Source organism: Podarcis filfolensis (genome assembly GCF_964270895.1).
Source record: "Podarcis filfolensis genome assembly, chromosome: 13".
NCBI classification, from domain to species: Eukaryota; Metazoa; Chordata; class Lepidosauria; order Squamata; family Lacertidae; genus Podarcis; species Podarcis filfolensis.
In genome coordinates this window covers 44,295,516-44,312,179 of record NC_139615.1, presented here as the reverse complement: position 1 = coordinate 44,312,179, position 16,664 = coordinate 44,295,516, and the positions used below count along the sequence as shown (strand labels likewise).

The 16,664-nt window shown below is 48.2% G+C and overlaps 2 protein-coding genes across 4 annotated transcripts in view; one reads left to right on the top strand and one right to left on the bottom strand.

The window, feature by feature from the left end:
• LOC310747938 (tigger transposable element-derived protein 1-like) overlaps positions 1-16,664 on the bottom strand; it is a 943,100-nt gene that overhangs the window by 101,397 nt on the left and 825,039 nt on the right. The window lies entirely within an intron of this gene.
• The window catches only part of WNK4 (WNK lysine deficient protein kinase 4), a 57,436-nt gene continuing 45,222 nt past the window's right edge, over positions 4,451-16,664 (top strand). Inside the window, exons 1-2 of one of the 2 annotated variants that reach the window (XM_083582453.1) lie at positions 4,500-4,812; positions 4,868-5,149. Coding sequence is in view for 1 of the 2 variants with exons in the window: in XM_083582452.1 (XP_083438578.1) it covers positions 4,589-5,149 (561 nt within the window). In the remaining variant the exon portion in view is untranslated. Of the gene's footprint in view, positions 5,150-16,664 lie in introns of both variants that reach the window. The other variant, XM_083582452.1, reaches the window with a different exon arrangement.

Here is a 16,664-nt window from a genome sequence, read left to right as displayed (position 1 = left end):
TCAAATCCCTCACTCAGCCATGAATGCGGCTCACTGGGTGACCTAGAACCAGCTATGGTCTCTCAGCATAACCTACCTCGCAAGGCTGTTGGGAGGATAAAATGGTGGGAGGGAGAAACCTTCAGAATGCCTTGAAGGTGAGATACGAACATACTAATAAATCAAATAGAGAACCCCATCAAATGTCTGTTTTTAGTATTTCTTCCTAGTGTTTCCACACAGGAAATCATCTGGCTTCTCATTTCAGAAAATATATATGTTCAGTGGTACCTCTGGATGCGAATGGGATCCGTTCTGGAGCCCCGTTTGCATCTTTGAAATATACACAGAGTCAAGAGTGGATTTCATGCTCTTTATTCAGCTCATAGTGGTGAGGAGGAATGGAAGTTCCCCCAGAATGTCTGCTTTATATACATTATTTACACAATGGGCCCCCCGTGATGGGCTAATTCTGGGATTCACCTGTAGGCCAATCAGGTTGCGGATTCCCTTCCACCTGGAGCTGGATTGGGTGGCTCCTGTGGACCAATCAGACTGCTGCATTCTGGACCCTGTTGTTCTAGGACCAATCAAACTGCTGCATTCTGAATCCTATTGTTCTAGGACCAATCAGACTGCTCCTTTTGGATCCTATTCAACTCAGTACATAACAATCCTGAAGCGAACGCAACCCGCGTCTGCACGTCTACCCATGTCGCGATTCACCGCTTCCGCGCATGCGCATGACGTCATTTTGAGCTTCTGCGCATGCGCAAGCGGCAAAACCCGGAAGTAACGCGCTCCATTACTTCCAGGTTGCTGTGGAGCGCAACCCGAAAATGCTCAACCCAAAGCTACTTCAACCCGAGGTATGACTGTACAGTATATACCGTATTTTTCGCTCTATAAGACGCACCAGACCACAAGACGCACCTAGTTTTTGGAGGAGGAAAACAAGAAAAAAAATACTCTGAATCTCAGAAGCCAGAACAGCAAGAGGGATCGCTGCGCAGTGAAAGCAGCAATCCCTCTTGCTGTTCTGGCTTCTGGGATAGCTGCGCAGCCTGCATTCGCTCCATAAGACGCACACACATTTCCCCTTACTTCTTAGGAGGGAAAAAGTGAGTCTTATAGAGCAAAAAATACGGTAATTCTCTCTCTCTCTCTCTCTCTCTCTCTCTCCTGCTTTGTCACTTTCTCTGTGGCAGACATACCCTGTTTTTTGCTCCTCCCTGTTCCGTTTGTGGACCTTTCCATGTCTTTGATGTTCTCCTGCCCAGCCAAATTCCTCTGCCTGCCCCTCCTGAGCCTGAGAGAGCAGCTATCCAGCAGAGACCTGGCCACAGCCCAGAAGGAGGTGGACCGCTGAGCACTCATGTCTTCTTAATGCTCCATAACTTTACCAAGGTCATTGGCTGGGTCAAGATAAGGTTCCTGGATATGACACCACCATCCACACAATTAACAACAGGCCATGGGTGGTTGTCTTGTATGTGTGTGTGCTTGATGTAACTGGCAGTTTGACGACCCTGACTGGGAATGCTGGCAGGGAGCATTAACCCTTCGCCTCCCGCTGCAGTCCCGGTCTAGATGGGAGGGTTTTTGCTTCTTTGCATTGGAAGGAAAGCTCTCATTCTCACCTGGGAAAGAGATTCCTTTCAAATGCAGATCCAAAGCAGCCCTCCACCCCTTTCTGGATCTGGAATGCAGAAGGTTCTGGAAAGGCTAAATCTCCTGCTCCCAGTGTCTCAATTCAATTAAGATGCCCTACACCTATTACTTTAAAAACAAACAAACAAACAAACAAAGTCGGTAGAGCATGAGGGTCCTGGGTTCAAGTGCCACTTTGGGCAAAAGGTTTCTGCATTGTAGGGGGTTGGACTAGATGACCCTTGGTGTTCCCTTCCAACTCTATAATTCTATGATTGAATTGCTGCTTGTGTGAATGGTGTCACAAAAAATGAATGAAACAAATACTTTATTGGAATAGACGAAAAAGGACATAACGCAAAGCTGTGCAACAAAACCATGACTATATAAACAGTATAATGAGAACAATCGGAAGTTTTATGCATACTTTTTTATTTGATTGATATGCCTATGTATATTTTTTTTTGCTTTTTTTTCTTTTTCTTTCTTTTATCTTTCTTCTTCTTCTTTTGTCTTGATTTTTCTTTCTGTATTTATCTCTTTTATACTTACCTTTGTTGTAAACAATCATTTGTGTCTGGATTTTAAACCAATAAAGATTTACCATGGAAAATAAATAACAAATAAATATTATATATTATTATACATGCGTAGCGGATCAGCACAGAAGGAGGGGACGGAGGGAAGGTACACCCCCAAAATTGGAAGAGCCAAAGGAGAAGAGGTTGAAATATCTCGAGCTGGTGCTGGAAAGCAAGCCCCCCCAATTGCAGATTTGGAAGGGGCCCTGTGTGCAATCTAGTCTAACCCACTGCCCTGCAGGAATATGCAACTGTCCCTTATGGCTTCTTTTACTAGCCTTCTCCAGGTCGCTAAAAGAAATAATGGTTGTTGATTAAAAGGTGATGAGAAATACCTCAGAGATGATCTTAACTAGACCTTTATCATCTCCGTCATACCATCACGGGGAGGCAGACCTACCAGGTTAAAATGAATACCTTTTAACACCAGTGAAATATACTCAGTCGAGAGTGGATTTCATGCTCTTTATTCAGCTCATAGTGGTGAGGAGGAATGGAAGTTCCCCCAGAATGTCTGCTTTATATACATTATTTACACAGTGGGCCCCACGTGATTGGCTAATTCCGGGATTCTCCTGTAGGCCAATCAGGTTGCGGATTCACTTCCACCTGGAGCTGGATTGGGTGGCTCCTGTGGACCAATCAGACTGCTGCATTCTGGACCCTATTTTTCTAGAACCAATCAGACTGCGGCATTCTGGACCCTATTGTTCTAGGGCCAATCAGACTGCTGCCTTTTAGATCCTATTCAACTCAGTACATAACAACCAGGTTGACCCTCCTCCTCCCATTGCACGGCAGTAGCCACGAGTAACTTAAGCAAGTGATCCAAGCTACATGCTACAAGGGGAAACAGAAAAAGCAAGAGAGTCGCCCTCTTGATGAGAGAAAATCTGCTTTGTGAGCCCAGATTCCTGCCAAGGAGCTTTGAGCTAGAAGATCAGAGGTAGACCACTTGTAGAAGGTCAACGATTTAATCTCTGGTATCTCCAGGGAGGGCTGGGAGGAGAGATTCCTGCGTGAAACCCCGGCAAGCCATTGCCAGTCAGCGAAGAAAACCACCGATGAGTTTGTATAAACTAGCAACTCCCTAAGTTCCTAGGAAGCTCTGCAACTTGACCCCATGCACATCACTCCAGAAACCAGCAGGATTTACTCCCAGCTAAGTGTATCTCCGACTTTGCTTCGCAACCAAAGCATTTCAACACTCTCTCTTCCCCACAGAAAGCACCATTAATTTTAATGGTTTGGGGTTTTTTGTAAGCAGAGGAAGCACTTACCATACCCTCCAATATTTCTCTGATGAAAAGAGACATCCAAAATAATGATGATGATGATGATAATGATGATGTTTTATGTGTTGGAAGCAACTCAGAGTGGCGGCTTCCAACACATTATTTTATTAATTATTTTATTTTATTTATACCCCACCCTCTGACTAGGTTGCCCCAGCCACTCTGGCCGGCTTCCAACACATATAAAAACATAATTAAACATTTAAAAACTTCCCTGCCTTCAGGTGTCTTCTAAAGGCTGTCTTGTTACTCCATGCCCACCAACGTTTCTCGGATGATGAAAATAGACACCCTATGGAAAAATGGGACATTGGGGGATCAAATAAAAAAACTGGGGCGGCTTCTGTAAATCTGGGACCTCCCTGGAAAACAGGGACGTTTGGAGCGTCTGCAAAAGGCGACTGTGGGTTTGAGGAGGTTTGCTTTTCCCAACGAAAGCGCCCTGGATTTTTATTTTGGTTCCTTTTTTTTTTTTGCGCGAGCGCAGCAAGCACTTTCCCTTGCCAGAAACAGCCCTCCCCCGCGCGCCCGGCCCCCAAACTCGCGTGGAAACCTCGCCGCCACTTTACCGGTACTTTCTTTTTTCTCTCTTTTTTCTTTATATTTGTGATCTTGTCTTTTTTCTCCCCCCCCCCCCCGTTTTCCTTTTGTTGTGCTATGTGTTATATCTGTAAGAAACTTCATAAAAATTATTATTTTTTAAAAAAAGAAAGAAACCTCTCCGCCACTTTCCCCGTCTAGGATGGGCGTGCAGAAGCATCCGCGCGCGAGCCTGGCGAGGTGGCGGGTGGCGCGCGTGGGGAGCTGGACGGCGGCGCGTCCTGGGCAGCTTGGGGAGCGGCGCCGTCGGGCGAGTGTGGGGATCTGCCGGCTGTCTACCTTGGAAGAGGGGCGGCGGTGGGCGGAGGAAGGCGCCGGAGGGCGGGCGGAGGAGAGGCGGGGAGGCGGCGGCAAGACGGTGCCTGGAGGGGGCGGTGCCGCGGCTCCCGTCTCCGGAGCGCACGTAGCGGCCGCAGGGCGCACGGGCTCAGTCGGCAGGCGCTCCTTCTCCGTCCCGGGTGCCTCGGCTCGCCTCGCCGTCCGATGCTCATGCTGCGGGCTCCCGATCCCGGCTCGGGCGCCGGAGCGCTCGTGGCCCAGCCCGACGGGGCGGCGGACCCGGCCGGCTGCGGCGTGGACGACGAGGCTCTCCAAGCCGCGCGCCTTCGCGGCCGCAGGCTGTCCGGCCGCCGCGGCTCCAACTACAAGATCAGCCGCCGCAGCTCGGCCGAGCTGGCGGCGCTCAGGGGCTTCGACGGCGCCGACGCGCCCCGACGGGAGCTGCAGGCGGCGGCGGCGGCGGGCGCTCCGGCCGGCGCGCAGCCGCCGCCGCCGCTGCTGCCGCCGCCTCCCTCCTGCGCTCCTGCCGCGCCGGGATCCGCGGGCAGCGAGAGCCCCCGCGAGGCCGCGCCGTCGCAGCCGCCCACCGAGCGCGATCACTGGGAGCAGGAGGAGAACGAAGAGGCCGAGACGCGCGCCGTGGCCACGTCCCCCGACGGACGCTTCCTCAAGTTCGACATCGAGATCGGACGCGGCTCCTTCAAGACCGTCTACAAGGGGCTGGACACCGAGACCACCGTCGAGGTCGCCTGGTGCGAGCTGCAGGTTGGTCAGCAACCGGTGGAGGGGGGACCCGTTTTCTTGGGGGTCCCGCTTTGGTTTCAGCCGTCGCCTTTAGAGGCTCAGCCTCTGGGATTTGCTGGAGTAGGGGAAGAGTAGGGGAATTTGCTGGAGTAAGGAAGAAGAGCGCCTCTGAGCGCGTGCAGAGTGAATTCCCGCCAGCTGCAGCCACGACTTCGCCAGTTAGGGTTTTGTTTTTGTTTTTTAAATGTTTTTTATTGGTTTTCACAACATTATAAGACAAACAAACATAAATCATAGCCTTATTGAAAATAACACTTGTTAACATTGTTAAGGGACTTCCTCGCTTCCCCTTGGTTGAATTTCATTGCCTGTCCTTTTAACGGTTTTCCAAATCACAGTTCTTATAAAATTTGACTTAAACATTAACATCCTTAGGGTTTTGAAGGGCTTTGAGGCTCAGGGAGTGTCCGAGACGCAGCCCCTCTCTTTTGGGGAGCTCAAGTGTAAGGTAAAGGGTAAAGGTACCATTAGGTCCAGTCGTGACCGACTCTGGAGTTGCGGCGCTCATCTCACTTTACTGGCCGAGGGAGCCGGCGTACAGCTTCTGGGTCATGTGGCCAGCATGACTAAGCCGCTTCTGGCAAACCAGAGCAGCGCACGGAAACACTGTTTACCTTCCCGCCGGAGTGGTACCTATTTATCTACTTGCACTTTGACGTGCTTTCAAACTGCTAGGTTGGCAGGAGCAGGGACCGAGCAACGGGAGCTCACCCCGTCGCGGGGATTCGAACCGCTGACCTTCTGATCGGCAGGTCCTAGGCTCTGTGGTTTAACCCACAGTGCCACCCGCGTCCCTAGCTCAGGTGTAGGGAGAGAAAATAGCGGTGCCACAAGAGCACAACCTCTGGGAACCGCAGTTTACCCTTCTCTGAGCTACAATTCCCAGCACCCTTAACAAACGGCATTCCCCAGGATACTTTGGGGGAAAGAATGTGCTTTCAAGGTGCAGTGTGAATGTGAAAGGTGTTGAATGTCAGGGTGTCTGAAGCTCTGAGACCCCTTGACCGCTGACTTAAGTTTTTCTCAATTAAATCTTTCTCGCTTTCTTCATGTCAGCTGGCACAGCTCTGTTTAGGACTTGCTCTATTGTTCCACCATTGTTTTCTTTCTTTATGCCCCTTCTCTGGAGTCGGGTAGTTGTGGTTCGTCGATTTATATGGGCTTAGTTCATTCCGGTGATTTCAGAGCAGAAAATTCTGCTCAATGTTGGAAAAAGAGCTCTAGCTGTTAGGTGTGAAAGTCGCCAAAGTGAATCACTGCTTCGGTTGTTCATTCATTCCAGGAAACAGAATGCCAAGATTGGGTCAAAATTTTATATATAAATATATATACATAGAAAATGACAGGCACTGCATCCAGTAAGCGTATTTCTAAAAAGAGGAGTTCAATAAATTGGAAATTGGGGGGCGAGTGGTTGCAGGGAGAACCCTGTTAGAGATGGAAGAGATTTACCTACCCCATGGGACCAAGGTGAGGATTTCTGGCTTCTTCTGCTCATTTTGGTGGGGAGGGAGAAGCAGAGGAGCTCAGGTCCAGATAAGGTGATGGAGAGGAACAGGAGCACACACCCCCTTGAAGAAAATCTGCCTGCTTGGCTGGTTATGGAAAAGGAGGGCAGGCGATATCGCAAAATAATAACTTGTCTTCTGCACAGCAAATTGTTGTATGGGCTTCTGTTATGCATCTCAGAGGGGAATTGCAGGTTTCTTTACTGGTACAGATGCTCTTGCTGGGTCACAGACCCATGGGATGTAGCTGTCTGCCTGCTTTCGTTCTACGTTGCTATTCTGGAAGACGAGAAGCCAACTTTGCCCTCTCCCTCCAGATGTGATGGAGCGGGAGGGGAGGGGTGTTGTCAAAGCCAAAGGGTCCAGTATTTAGTTCTTGCCTTCTCTTCCTCCAGAGGTGTAGTTCTCAAATCTACATGATCATTGGAAATACACTCTGCATATGCTCAGAGGCACACCTGCATTGTCACATTTTTTTAGGGCTGAGCCCAGTTTTGGATGCTGGCTTTAAAGCTGAGGCCGGACGCAAGCTGAAACTAAAGTTGTTGCTGTTCTGTGAAGATTTTGAGTGAGGCTGTTTTGTTGGCACAGCTTTCCTTGCTCATAGACTGGCATGGGGAGATGGCAGCAACCTGGGCTTTGCCACTGCATCAGGGCTGCAGGACTTGATGCTGGCATGGAGAGGAAGGGAAGGCAATGGAGCTGGCTGCCGCTTTTGTGCAGGCTGTGTTTGCCAGAGGGATTAATTTGGAAGAGTTCAATGTGACTTGCTTGGCACCGCAATATCGATCATGTGCCATAAAGGTGTATGAGGCAGACAGAGTCTCCTGCCTCCCCCAGAGCTTTGGGAAATGTGTGTGTGTGTGTGTGTGTGTGTGTGTGTGTGTTTGTGTGTGGTTGGAACAGGTGCGAGGAAGGGCAGAATTTTTTATTGTGTTTCCAAAAATGGAAAAATTACACACCACCCCAGTTTAAAAAAAAAAAGTGTACAGACTGTTACGAAAGCTTTTCTCTAAGGATAGGTAGCAAACGAAACCCACTCAGAGCTAGAGAAATCCTAGGAAGTTGTCCAGGCACTAGAACTTTTTGCGTTGTGCCTAAGAAGTTGAAATATTTTTCTAATCCTAATTTGAAACTGCCTTCCGCTTGATTGAGTTTTCTGGGAAATTCAAATGTCTATGTACCAACCTAAGTTATCTGAACAGAAGATTTTTAAAACTGTGCTCTGGCCAATATTAGTTCTACTCCCGAGTAGACCTTTTGAAATTAGAAGGCACCGGTGCTATTTTTCTAGAAAAAGAGGCGCCAGAGCTCACCATGAAAGCCTCCCTTGTTCTCTCCTTGTTCTCCTTGAGAGGTGGCCGGAACTGAGTTCCTGTGGGTTCTGGCTGAAAAAAATGCCCTGGAAGGCATAAATAACTTGGGAATGTTAAGTTCAACAGGTCCACTCTTGAGTAGAACAACCCTATATATTCAGAGTGGCTCAGTTGGTAGAGCAGGGGCCAGCACACTTTTTCAGCAGGGGGCCAGTCCACTGTCCCTCAGACCTTGTGGGGGGCCAGACTATATTTTGAAAAGAAAAAAAAAAGAATGAATTCCTATGCCCCACAAATAAACCAGAGATGCATTTTAAATAAAAGCACACATTCTACTCATGTAAAAACACACTGATTCCCAGACTGTCCGCAGGCTGGATTGAGAAGGCGATTGGGCCGGATCCGGCCCTGGGCCTTAGTTTGCCTACCCATGTGGTAGAGCATGAGACTCGAGTTATGGGTTCGAGTACCTTGTTGGGCAAAAGATTCCTGCATTGTACGGGGCTGGACTAGATGACTCTCATGGTCTCTTCCATCTTTGCACTTCTGTGATTCTGTCCTCAAGAGCCCAGTAGAACAGTTGCCCTCTACTGAACATTGTTTCCATCCCTCAGCCTTTCAGTGAGAACAAAGGTAAAGTTAAAGGGACCCCTGACCATTAGGTCTAGTCGTGGCCGACTCTAGGGTTGCGGCGCCCATCTCGCTTTACTGGCCGAGGGAGCAGGCATACTGCTTCTGGGTCATGTGGCCAGCATGACTAAGCTGCTTCTGGCGAACCAGAGCAGCACACAGAAACGCCGTTTACCTTCCCTCCGGAGCGGTACCTATTTATCTACTTGCACTTTGACGTGCTTTCAAACTGCTAGGTTGGCAGGAGCAGGAACCGAGCAATGGGAGCTCGCGTCAACCTTCTGATCGGCAAGTCCTAGGCTCTGTGGTTTAACCCACAGCGCCACCCGCGTCCCAGTGAGAACAAAATGTTATTTAAAATGAAGGCTCTCTCTTGCATTTATTAAGCAGTCTAATCAGTCCTGCAGTCAAAGATCAGGCTGGTTCGCACGAATCAAGATGTAACATGCAGCCCTTTCAGCAATCCTCCCTCCTTGGTTCCCCCAGTCATATTCTCCCACCCTCCAAAATTTTACCTGTCCAATTCCTGATTCCCCCCTTCAGCTCAGTATTCCCTCTTTCCTTCAGACCTCTGTCTCCGCCCATTCTTCTCCCAAGTTCCTGTTCTTAATCCTGCTTCTCCATTCTGGGCACCCTGCCCGTTTCCTCTATACCATCTAGGACTCTTTCCCACTCCACCGCTCGCCGTTCAGTCTTTCTCCCTGCTTGAGACCCTGCTCGGGTCTTGCAAAAGGGCATAGGGTCTCCTGTTTCCAGGTTCTGCGTGAGGTTTCTCCCAGCCGAAATGACTTTCCCCCTTCCCTCACAGAAGCAGCAATATCTTTTTGCAGTGCTTCTGCTGACACCCTTCCCTGAAGCAGGTATAATGTTAGGCAAGGCTGTATCTTGGCCCCTACCATATTTAACCTTTTTTTATCTGACCTCCCATTATTTCTTCAAAATGTAACCACTCATATCCCTTATTTAATATTTTGTTTAATAGCGGCTGAATTTTTGAGTGCTATCCATGTAGAAATACTGGGCCATTATGAAGAGATTTAAAGGTAAAGGGACCCCTGACCATTAGGTCCAGTCGTGACCGACTCTGGGGTTGTGGCGCCCATCTCGCTTCATTGGCCGAGGGAGCTGGTGTACAGCTTCCGGGTCATGTGGCCAGCATGACTAAGCCGCTTCTGGCGAACCACAGCTGTGCACAGAAACGCCGTTTACCTTCCCGCTGGAGCGGTACCTATTTATCTACTTGCACTTTGACGTGCTTTTGAACAGCTAGGTTGGCAGGAGCAGGGACCGAGCAACGGGAGCTCACCCCGTCGCAGGGATTCGAACCGCCAACCTTCCGATCCGCAAGTCCTAGGCTCTGTGGTTAATCCACAGCGCCATCCGCATCCCATAAAGAGATTTAGTGGTTCTTAATTGATTGGTGATGTGGTAGTGTTGTATTATTTATGCAAACTGATTTTCTCTGGAGTTAAAGATCTGATTGGGACAAACCCTGCTATGCTGAGCTCGTGTTTTGCACAATTTGTATATGGTGTCTGTTTGATAATGTGTGGTTTGCTGTACCTAATACCGAATGCTGTGCCTAATAAAGGATATTTGATTAGAATGTTTGTGAACATTCCCTTCCAAACCAGTCCAAACCAGTAGCCAATGTGGGCAGCGAGCTTGGAGGTTGACAAGTGCCACATTTTAGCCTATAAAATATACAAATATGAAGGAGTTGGTTGCGTCTTACGCATGTCTTCGTTTGCTTAAGGTCAATACGAAAGGCCAAATGTTATGTGTCATTGGTGCATTGAGTTAGAATAAAGGAAGGACAGCCGAGGCTGGCATTTTGGAAATTTATTAATGTTTAAGTTTCGCTCTTCTCGTTCCAAGAGTGACTAGGGCTCGTTGCAGTTCACCGGGCCCTGACTACACTGATACGGTTCACGTGTATGTGGTAGGAGAAGATGAACGTTTCTTTTCTACAGACGTTTGCATTTTGCAGCCAAAAAACGGGGAAAGAAGCAGAACTTTTCTCTGCACAGTGGCAAGTTTCAGAGGTATGGCTAGGTTGATTTATTACAAGTGCACGCACACACACACACACAAACTTGCATGCTCAACTTGCGGCACCTTGAAAGGCAAACAGGTTTATTGTGGCGCGCGCTTTCAAAGCCGTGCGCTAGATTGAGGGCTGGATAAATTCAATCAAACTTTCCTCGTGAATCCTCGTTCAGTGATTCCGTGCGGTCTCCCTTTGAAGAACGGCGACTTTCAGGTCAGCAAGCAGAGCACTCTGGAAGACCGGCTTCTGAATTTGATCGTTTTTTATCCATGTCCATTGATTGTTTTGCGAGGAAAAGATCAGCTTCCAGTGTTCAGCGTGCCAGCAATCACAACCTCTTGAGGGGGGTAGTTCCATAGTTTAACTATGTGTTGCATGAAGAAGGACTTTCTGAATATTCCAATGAATTCTAGACTTATGAGAGAGGGAGAAAAAGGTTTTCTATCCTGTTTCACCATGGCATGTTGAAGCTTTTCCTCGACGGGCCGGGGTGTTCTCCACCCCCCTGATGATGCTGGTTGCCCTTTCACAAACCTTTTCCAGCTCTGCAATCTCCTTTTTGAGTTGAGGCGACCGGAACCATACATAGTATTCCGAATGCAGTCGCACCATAGATTTTTATAACAGCGTTATAATATCCGCAGTTTTATTTTCAGCTCTTTTCCTCATGGTTCCCAACATGGAATTCACTCCATGCCAGTTCAGACTCCATTAGTATATTTCTGAAATGAAGATATTTAATATTATGATGCTTGTTTTACTGAATTTTACTGCTCGTCCGCTCAGTTTGGAAAGATCTCTTTGAAATTCCCTTCGGTCCCTTTTTGTTTTATCCACCCCGAACAATTTCGTATCACCAGCAAACTTGGCTGCCTCACTGCTCACCCCGAACTCTAGATCATGTGTGAACAAGTTTAAAAGAACAGGTTCCCAATACTGATCCTTCGAGGATTCTACTTTCTGCATTCTTCCGTCTGGAGAACTGCCAATTATTCCTGCCCCGTATCTCTTACTGTCGCTCCGAGGCTGACCTGAAAGGCACTGTTTTCCAGTGGGTGGGGGACTTCAAAGGCTGAAATAGATGAACTGGAATTTACCAGTAAATTTGATTTTATTTACTTAGGACTCAATCAGGTCCAAGGTTTTCTCTCCCGTTACAGCGTTAAGTAAGCCCAGTAAAGCTAGGAAGATTGTGTTATCACCAAGTACTGTTGCCTTGAGTTGTCACAGCGCTTAACTTGTACACAGACTGTGCACCTGGCAATTTCTTCATTTTGTATAAGCGTGCACAGACACACCCAACTGAAGATGACACTTGAAGGTGCCGTAGGACTCTGTTGTTGTTTTTCTTTATTGTCACCGCAATATCAGGTCACCCCGCCCTGGCCACAGTGATCCATGCGATGGTCACCTCCAGGCTTGACTACTGTAATTCGCTCTACGCGGGGCTGCCCTTGAAGCTGTCCCTGAAACTCTAGCGGGTGCAGAATGCTGCAGCGAGGCTCCTCACGGTCTCTGCCATGGGAGCATATTCACCCAGTGCTTTTCCAGCTGCATTGGCTCCCGGTGGAGTACAGGGTCGGATTTAAGGTGCTGGTTTTGACCTTTAAAGCCCTTCACAGCCTAGGACCCTCGTACCTACGGGACCGCCTCTCCCGGTATGCTCCACGGAGAGCCTCAAGGTCCATAAATAGCAACACCCTAGAGGTCCCGGGCCCTAAGGAAGTCAGATGAGCCTCAACCAGAGCCAGGGCCTTTTCAACACTGGCTCCGGCCTGGTGGAGCGCTCTGTCTCATGAGACCAGGGCCCTGCAGGATCTGATTTCTTTCCGCAGGGCCTGTAAGACAGAGTTGTTCCTCCTGGCCTTTGGCTTGGAGCCAATTTCATTCCCTCCCTCTCTTTTCTTTTCCATTCTCCTCCTGCGATGAGACTACATTTTAATATTTAATGTTTCAATATTTTAATGTTGTATTTTAATTTTGTTTTTAAGTTGTATTCATTCAACTTGTTTTTATTATTGCTTGTTAGCCGCCCTGAGCCCAGCCTTGGCTGGGGAGGGCGGGGTATAAATAAAAATTATTATTATTATTATTAATGTCTCTGGGAACCTCCTAGTCCTCTAGCAGTCCAAATAAAGATGATACTTGAGGATTCTTAAGTCACCAGTGGATACTTAGACACTTTTCCTTCATCCTATCTGCTGTGGCTTCTTGGCCATATCAGAAAAACCAAGAAAAAGTCACCCTCTATTCTTTTTGTCCTACTGACTCACGGGTGCGGCCACCTATCTTTGGCCTTTGCTCTCTGTTTATCCCCAAATTGCACAGAATAAGGTGTTGAGGCTACCTCTGGACTCATACATCTTGGGAAGTTTAACTCCTGAATAATCAGAATAATCCAAACAGGTGTGAAGGCAGCAGTCTTCGAAATTAGCCAGGCGCATTTCACACCTGGCTTTCAACCACTTGTGACCAAGTGAAGATGACTGGGCACCAGGATGTCTCCACCATCTGGGGATTATTGGATCGGGACTGTTTTCTCACACTTAACACCCCACCCTATAGAATTCTATCAGTTATATTTTATCTATACAATCAGGATGAATTTCGGGAACCAAAATGCGTTTTCTGTGCAGCCTGAGCAGGAACAGTCACCACTAAGGAAAAGAGCTCAGAATAGGCCTATATATATGTTGGCTGATCTGGATCAAGTGACTTTTCTTCCTTCAGTTCTCAAAACTCTTAAGCTAGCTCAAGTTAGTCCTCCGAACTAGCCAGACATTTAACTGAGAATCAGTCACAGTCAGTCCATCGTTTGAAAAATAAGGCTTTTGAGCCGTTTGGCTCCAAAACGGCAACTAGGCATTCTGTTTTGGGACTACAGTTCCCATCATCCCTGACCACTGGTCCTGTTAGCTAGGGATGATGGGAGTTGTAGTCCCAAAACAGCTGGAGGGCCAAGTTTGGCCATGCCTGGTTTAAGGAGTCTTTCTGCACCCAGCTTATATATCTGAGTTTCTAACACAGGAAGGAAGGCTACTTAAGGTCACCTTGAGGGGTGAGTGGTGCTAGCTTTGGACAGGTTTTTTAAAATGTTGAGGTTTACTGTTGTAATATGGCTTCTCAGCGCAGGCACCGAATTCATTTGGAATTATAACCAAAAGCCTCTGTAGATAAACGGGACTAAATTGACATAGTGGTCATTTCCACCAAGTATTTTACACTGGTTAACAAGTTAAAAGCATCATCATCACCATGAGAAATAACCTGTTGTTCCCCTCAAAAATGCAACGCCAAAAAGCTTTTGCCAGACTCTTGTTTTGAACAGATGGAATCGAAAGGTTCAACTGGGGAGATCTGGGGGCATCCCAGTCCAAGAGGGATTATGTATCTGTGGGGCAGCAGATTTAGTGAGTAGGGTTACCCCACTATATTCTTGAATGCCAGCTTTATTCTGATTTTAGAGAACTCTTTCCAAAGAGCAGTTCCGTATGAGAGAATGACAGAAAAATTAGGCTTTCTGTTACAAGGAACTAATCACCATGTGGCTTTTGCTGTGTGGGCTTCCAGTTCTGGGGAAATATATTTGGAATCCATTTCAATTCACTGCTGTAGAGATGACGCAGTTTCCCCTATCTGGTTTGTTTTTAACAAACATTTACAGTGGTACCTTGGTTTACGAACTTAGTCCGTTCCGGAAGCCTGTTCTTAAACCAAAATCGTTCTTAAACCGAGGCGCGCTTTCCCTAATGAGGCCTTCCACCAACGGTGCCCTTCCACCGTTCGGATTCCGTTCTTAGACCGAGGTAAAGTTCTCAAGCCAATATACTATTCCCAGTTTTGCGGAGATTGTAAACCAAATCGTTCTTAAACCGGACTGTTCTTAAACCAAGGTACCACTGTACTACAAAACTCTGCCCGGGTATGCTTTCTGCATCGTGTCAGAAACGTGTGCCTTAAATGTTCACCTTTCATCCGGTTAGTTTGTTTTGTCTTAGAATCATAGAATTGTAGAGTTGGAAGGGACCAACTAATTCAACACCCCCCCCCCCCGTGTAAGGCAGAAATATTTTTACCCAATGTGGGCTCGAACCGTCTGACACTCTGCCAGCTTAAAAGGTAAAGGGTAAAGGGACCCCTGACCATTAGGTCCAGTCGTGGCCGACTCTGGGGTTGCGGCGCTCATCTCGCTTTACTGGCCGAGGGAGCCGGCATACAGCTTCCAGGTCATGTGGCCAGCATGACTAAGCCGCTTCTGGCGAACCAGAGCAGCGCACGGAAACACCGTTTACCTTCCCGCCGGAGCAGTACCTAATTATCTACTTGCACTTTGACGTGCTTTTGAACTGCTAGGTTGGCAGGAGCAGGGACCGAGCAATGGGAGCTCACCCCGTCGCGGGGATTCGAACCGCCGACCTTCTGATCGGCAAGTCCTAGGCTCTGCCAGCTTAGCTTCAGGCTAATTCAGCCAATTCTTTTCTGCTTTTGAATACGAGGGTTGCAGCCTGGCTTTGGGGTCGTACGGCCCTGAATCTTCCTGGCAGGTGTGATTTACTGCTGTCCAAAGTGCACCTCAGCCCCCCTGAGGCACGTGGTTCAACAGGGTCCCAAGTCCTTATTTGCCAGGTTGAGGGCTGGAACTGAACAGTCATATGACAATTGCAGGTGGGTTGCCCTGTTTTCTGTGCTGATGGTCTGGGGCAGCTTGCTTTCTCTTTTTAGGGATGCGGGTGGCACTGTGGTCTAAACCACTGAGCCTCTTGGGCTTGCCGATCGGAAGGTTGGCGGTTCGAATCCCCAAGACAGGGTGAGCTCCCGTTGCTCTGTCCCAGCCCCTGCCAACCTAGCAGTTTGAAAGCACGCCACTGACAAACCTAGACAGCATTTTAAAAAGCAGAGACATCACCTTGCCAACAAAGGTCTGTATAGTTAAAGCTATGGTTTTCCCAGTAGTGATGTATGTAAGTGAGAGCTGGACCATAAAGAAGGCTGATCGCCAAAGAATTGATGCTTTTGCATTCTGGTGCTGGAGGAGATTCTTGAGAGTCCCATGGACTGCAAGAAGATCAAACCTATCCATTCTTAAGGAAATCAGCCCTGAGTGCTCACTGGAAGGACAGATCCTGAAGCTGAGGCTCCATACTTTGGCCACCTCATGAGAAGAGAAGACTCCCTGGAAAAGACCCTGATGTTGGGAAAGATGGAGGGCACAAGGAGAGGGGACGACAGAGGACGAGATGGTTGGACAGTGTTCTCGAAGCTACCAGCATGAGTTTGACCAAGCTGCGGGAGGCAGTGGAAGACAGGAGTGCCTGGCGTGCTCTGGTCCATGGGGTCACGAAGAGTCGGGCACGACTAAACGACTAAACAACAAAAATGGCAGGAAAGTAAACGGCATTTCCATGCGCTCGGGTTTCCGTCACTGTGTCCCATTGCAGCAGAAGCGGTTTAGTCCTGTTGGCTGCATGACCTGGAAAGCTGTCTGTGGACAAACTCTGGCTCCCTCGGCCTGAAAGCGAGATGAGCGCAACAACCCCATAGTCGCCTTTGACTGGACTTAACTGTCCAGATGTCCTTTACCTTTTACCTTTTTCTCTTTTTGTTGCCCTAGGCCTGTTAGCCATCACTCTGGGGCAAAGTCTGGAGTATTGAATGGAATACTACCAATAAACTGCATTCCCATGGGGCTGGTTCAGATTTCCTGCTCACCTGGCTCCATCCATTCCCAGAGGTGTGGTGCTTACCTCTGGGAGTGGACGGAAGTTTGGAAGACAGCATAAATGGGCTTAGTAACAGTCGGTGTTTTATTTACATATTTATTTAAAAGCTAGGTGCTGGGGCTGAGCTCCTGCTAAACTCTGCACCCTATGGCCCGTGTTATAAATTTGCCAGGCACGTTTTGCTACTGGCATGGGTCCACTTGTGACTGCAAAGAGATTTCTGAGTTGGCGGCCTCAGTTTAAAAATCTCTG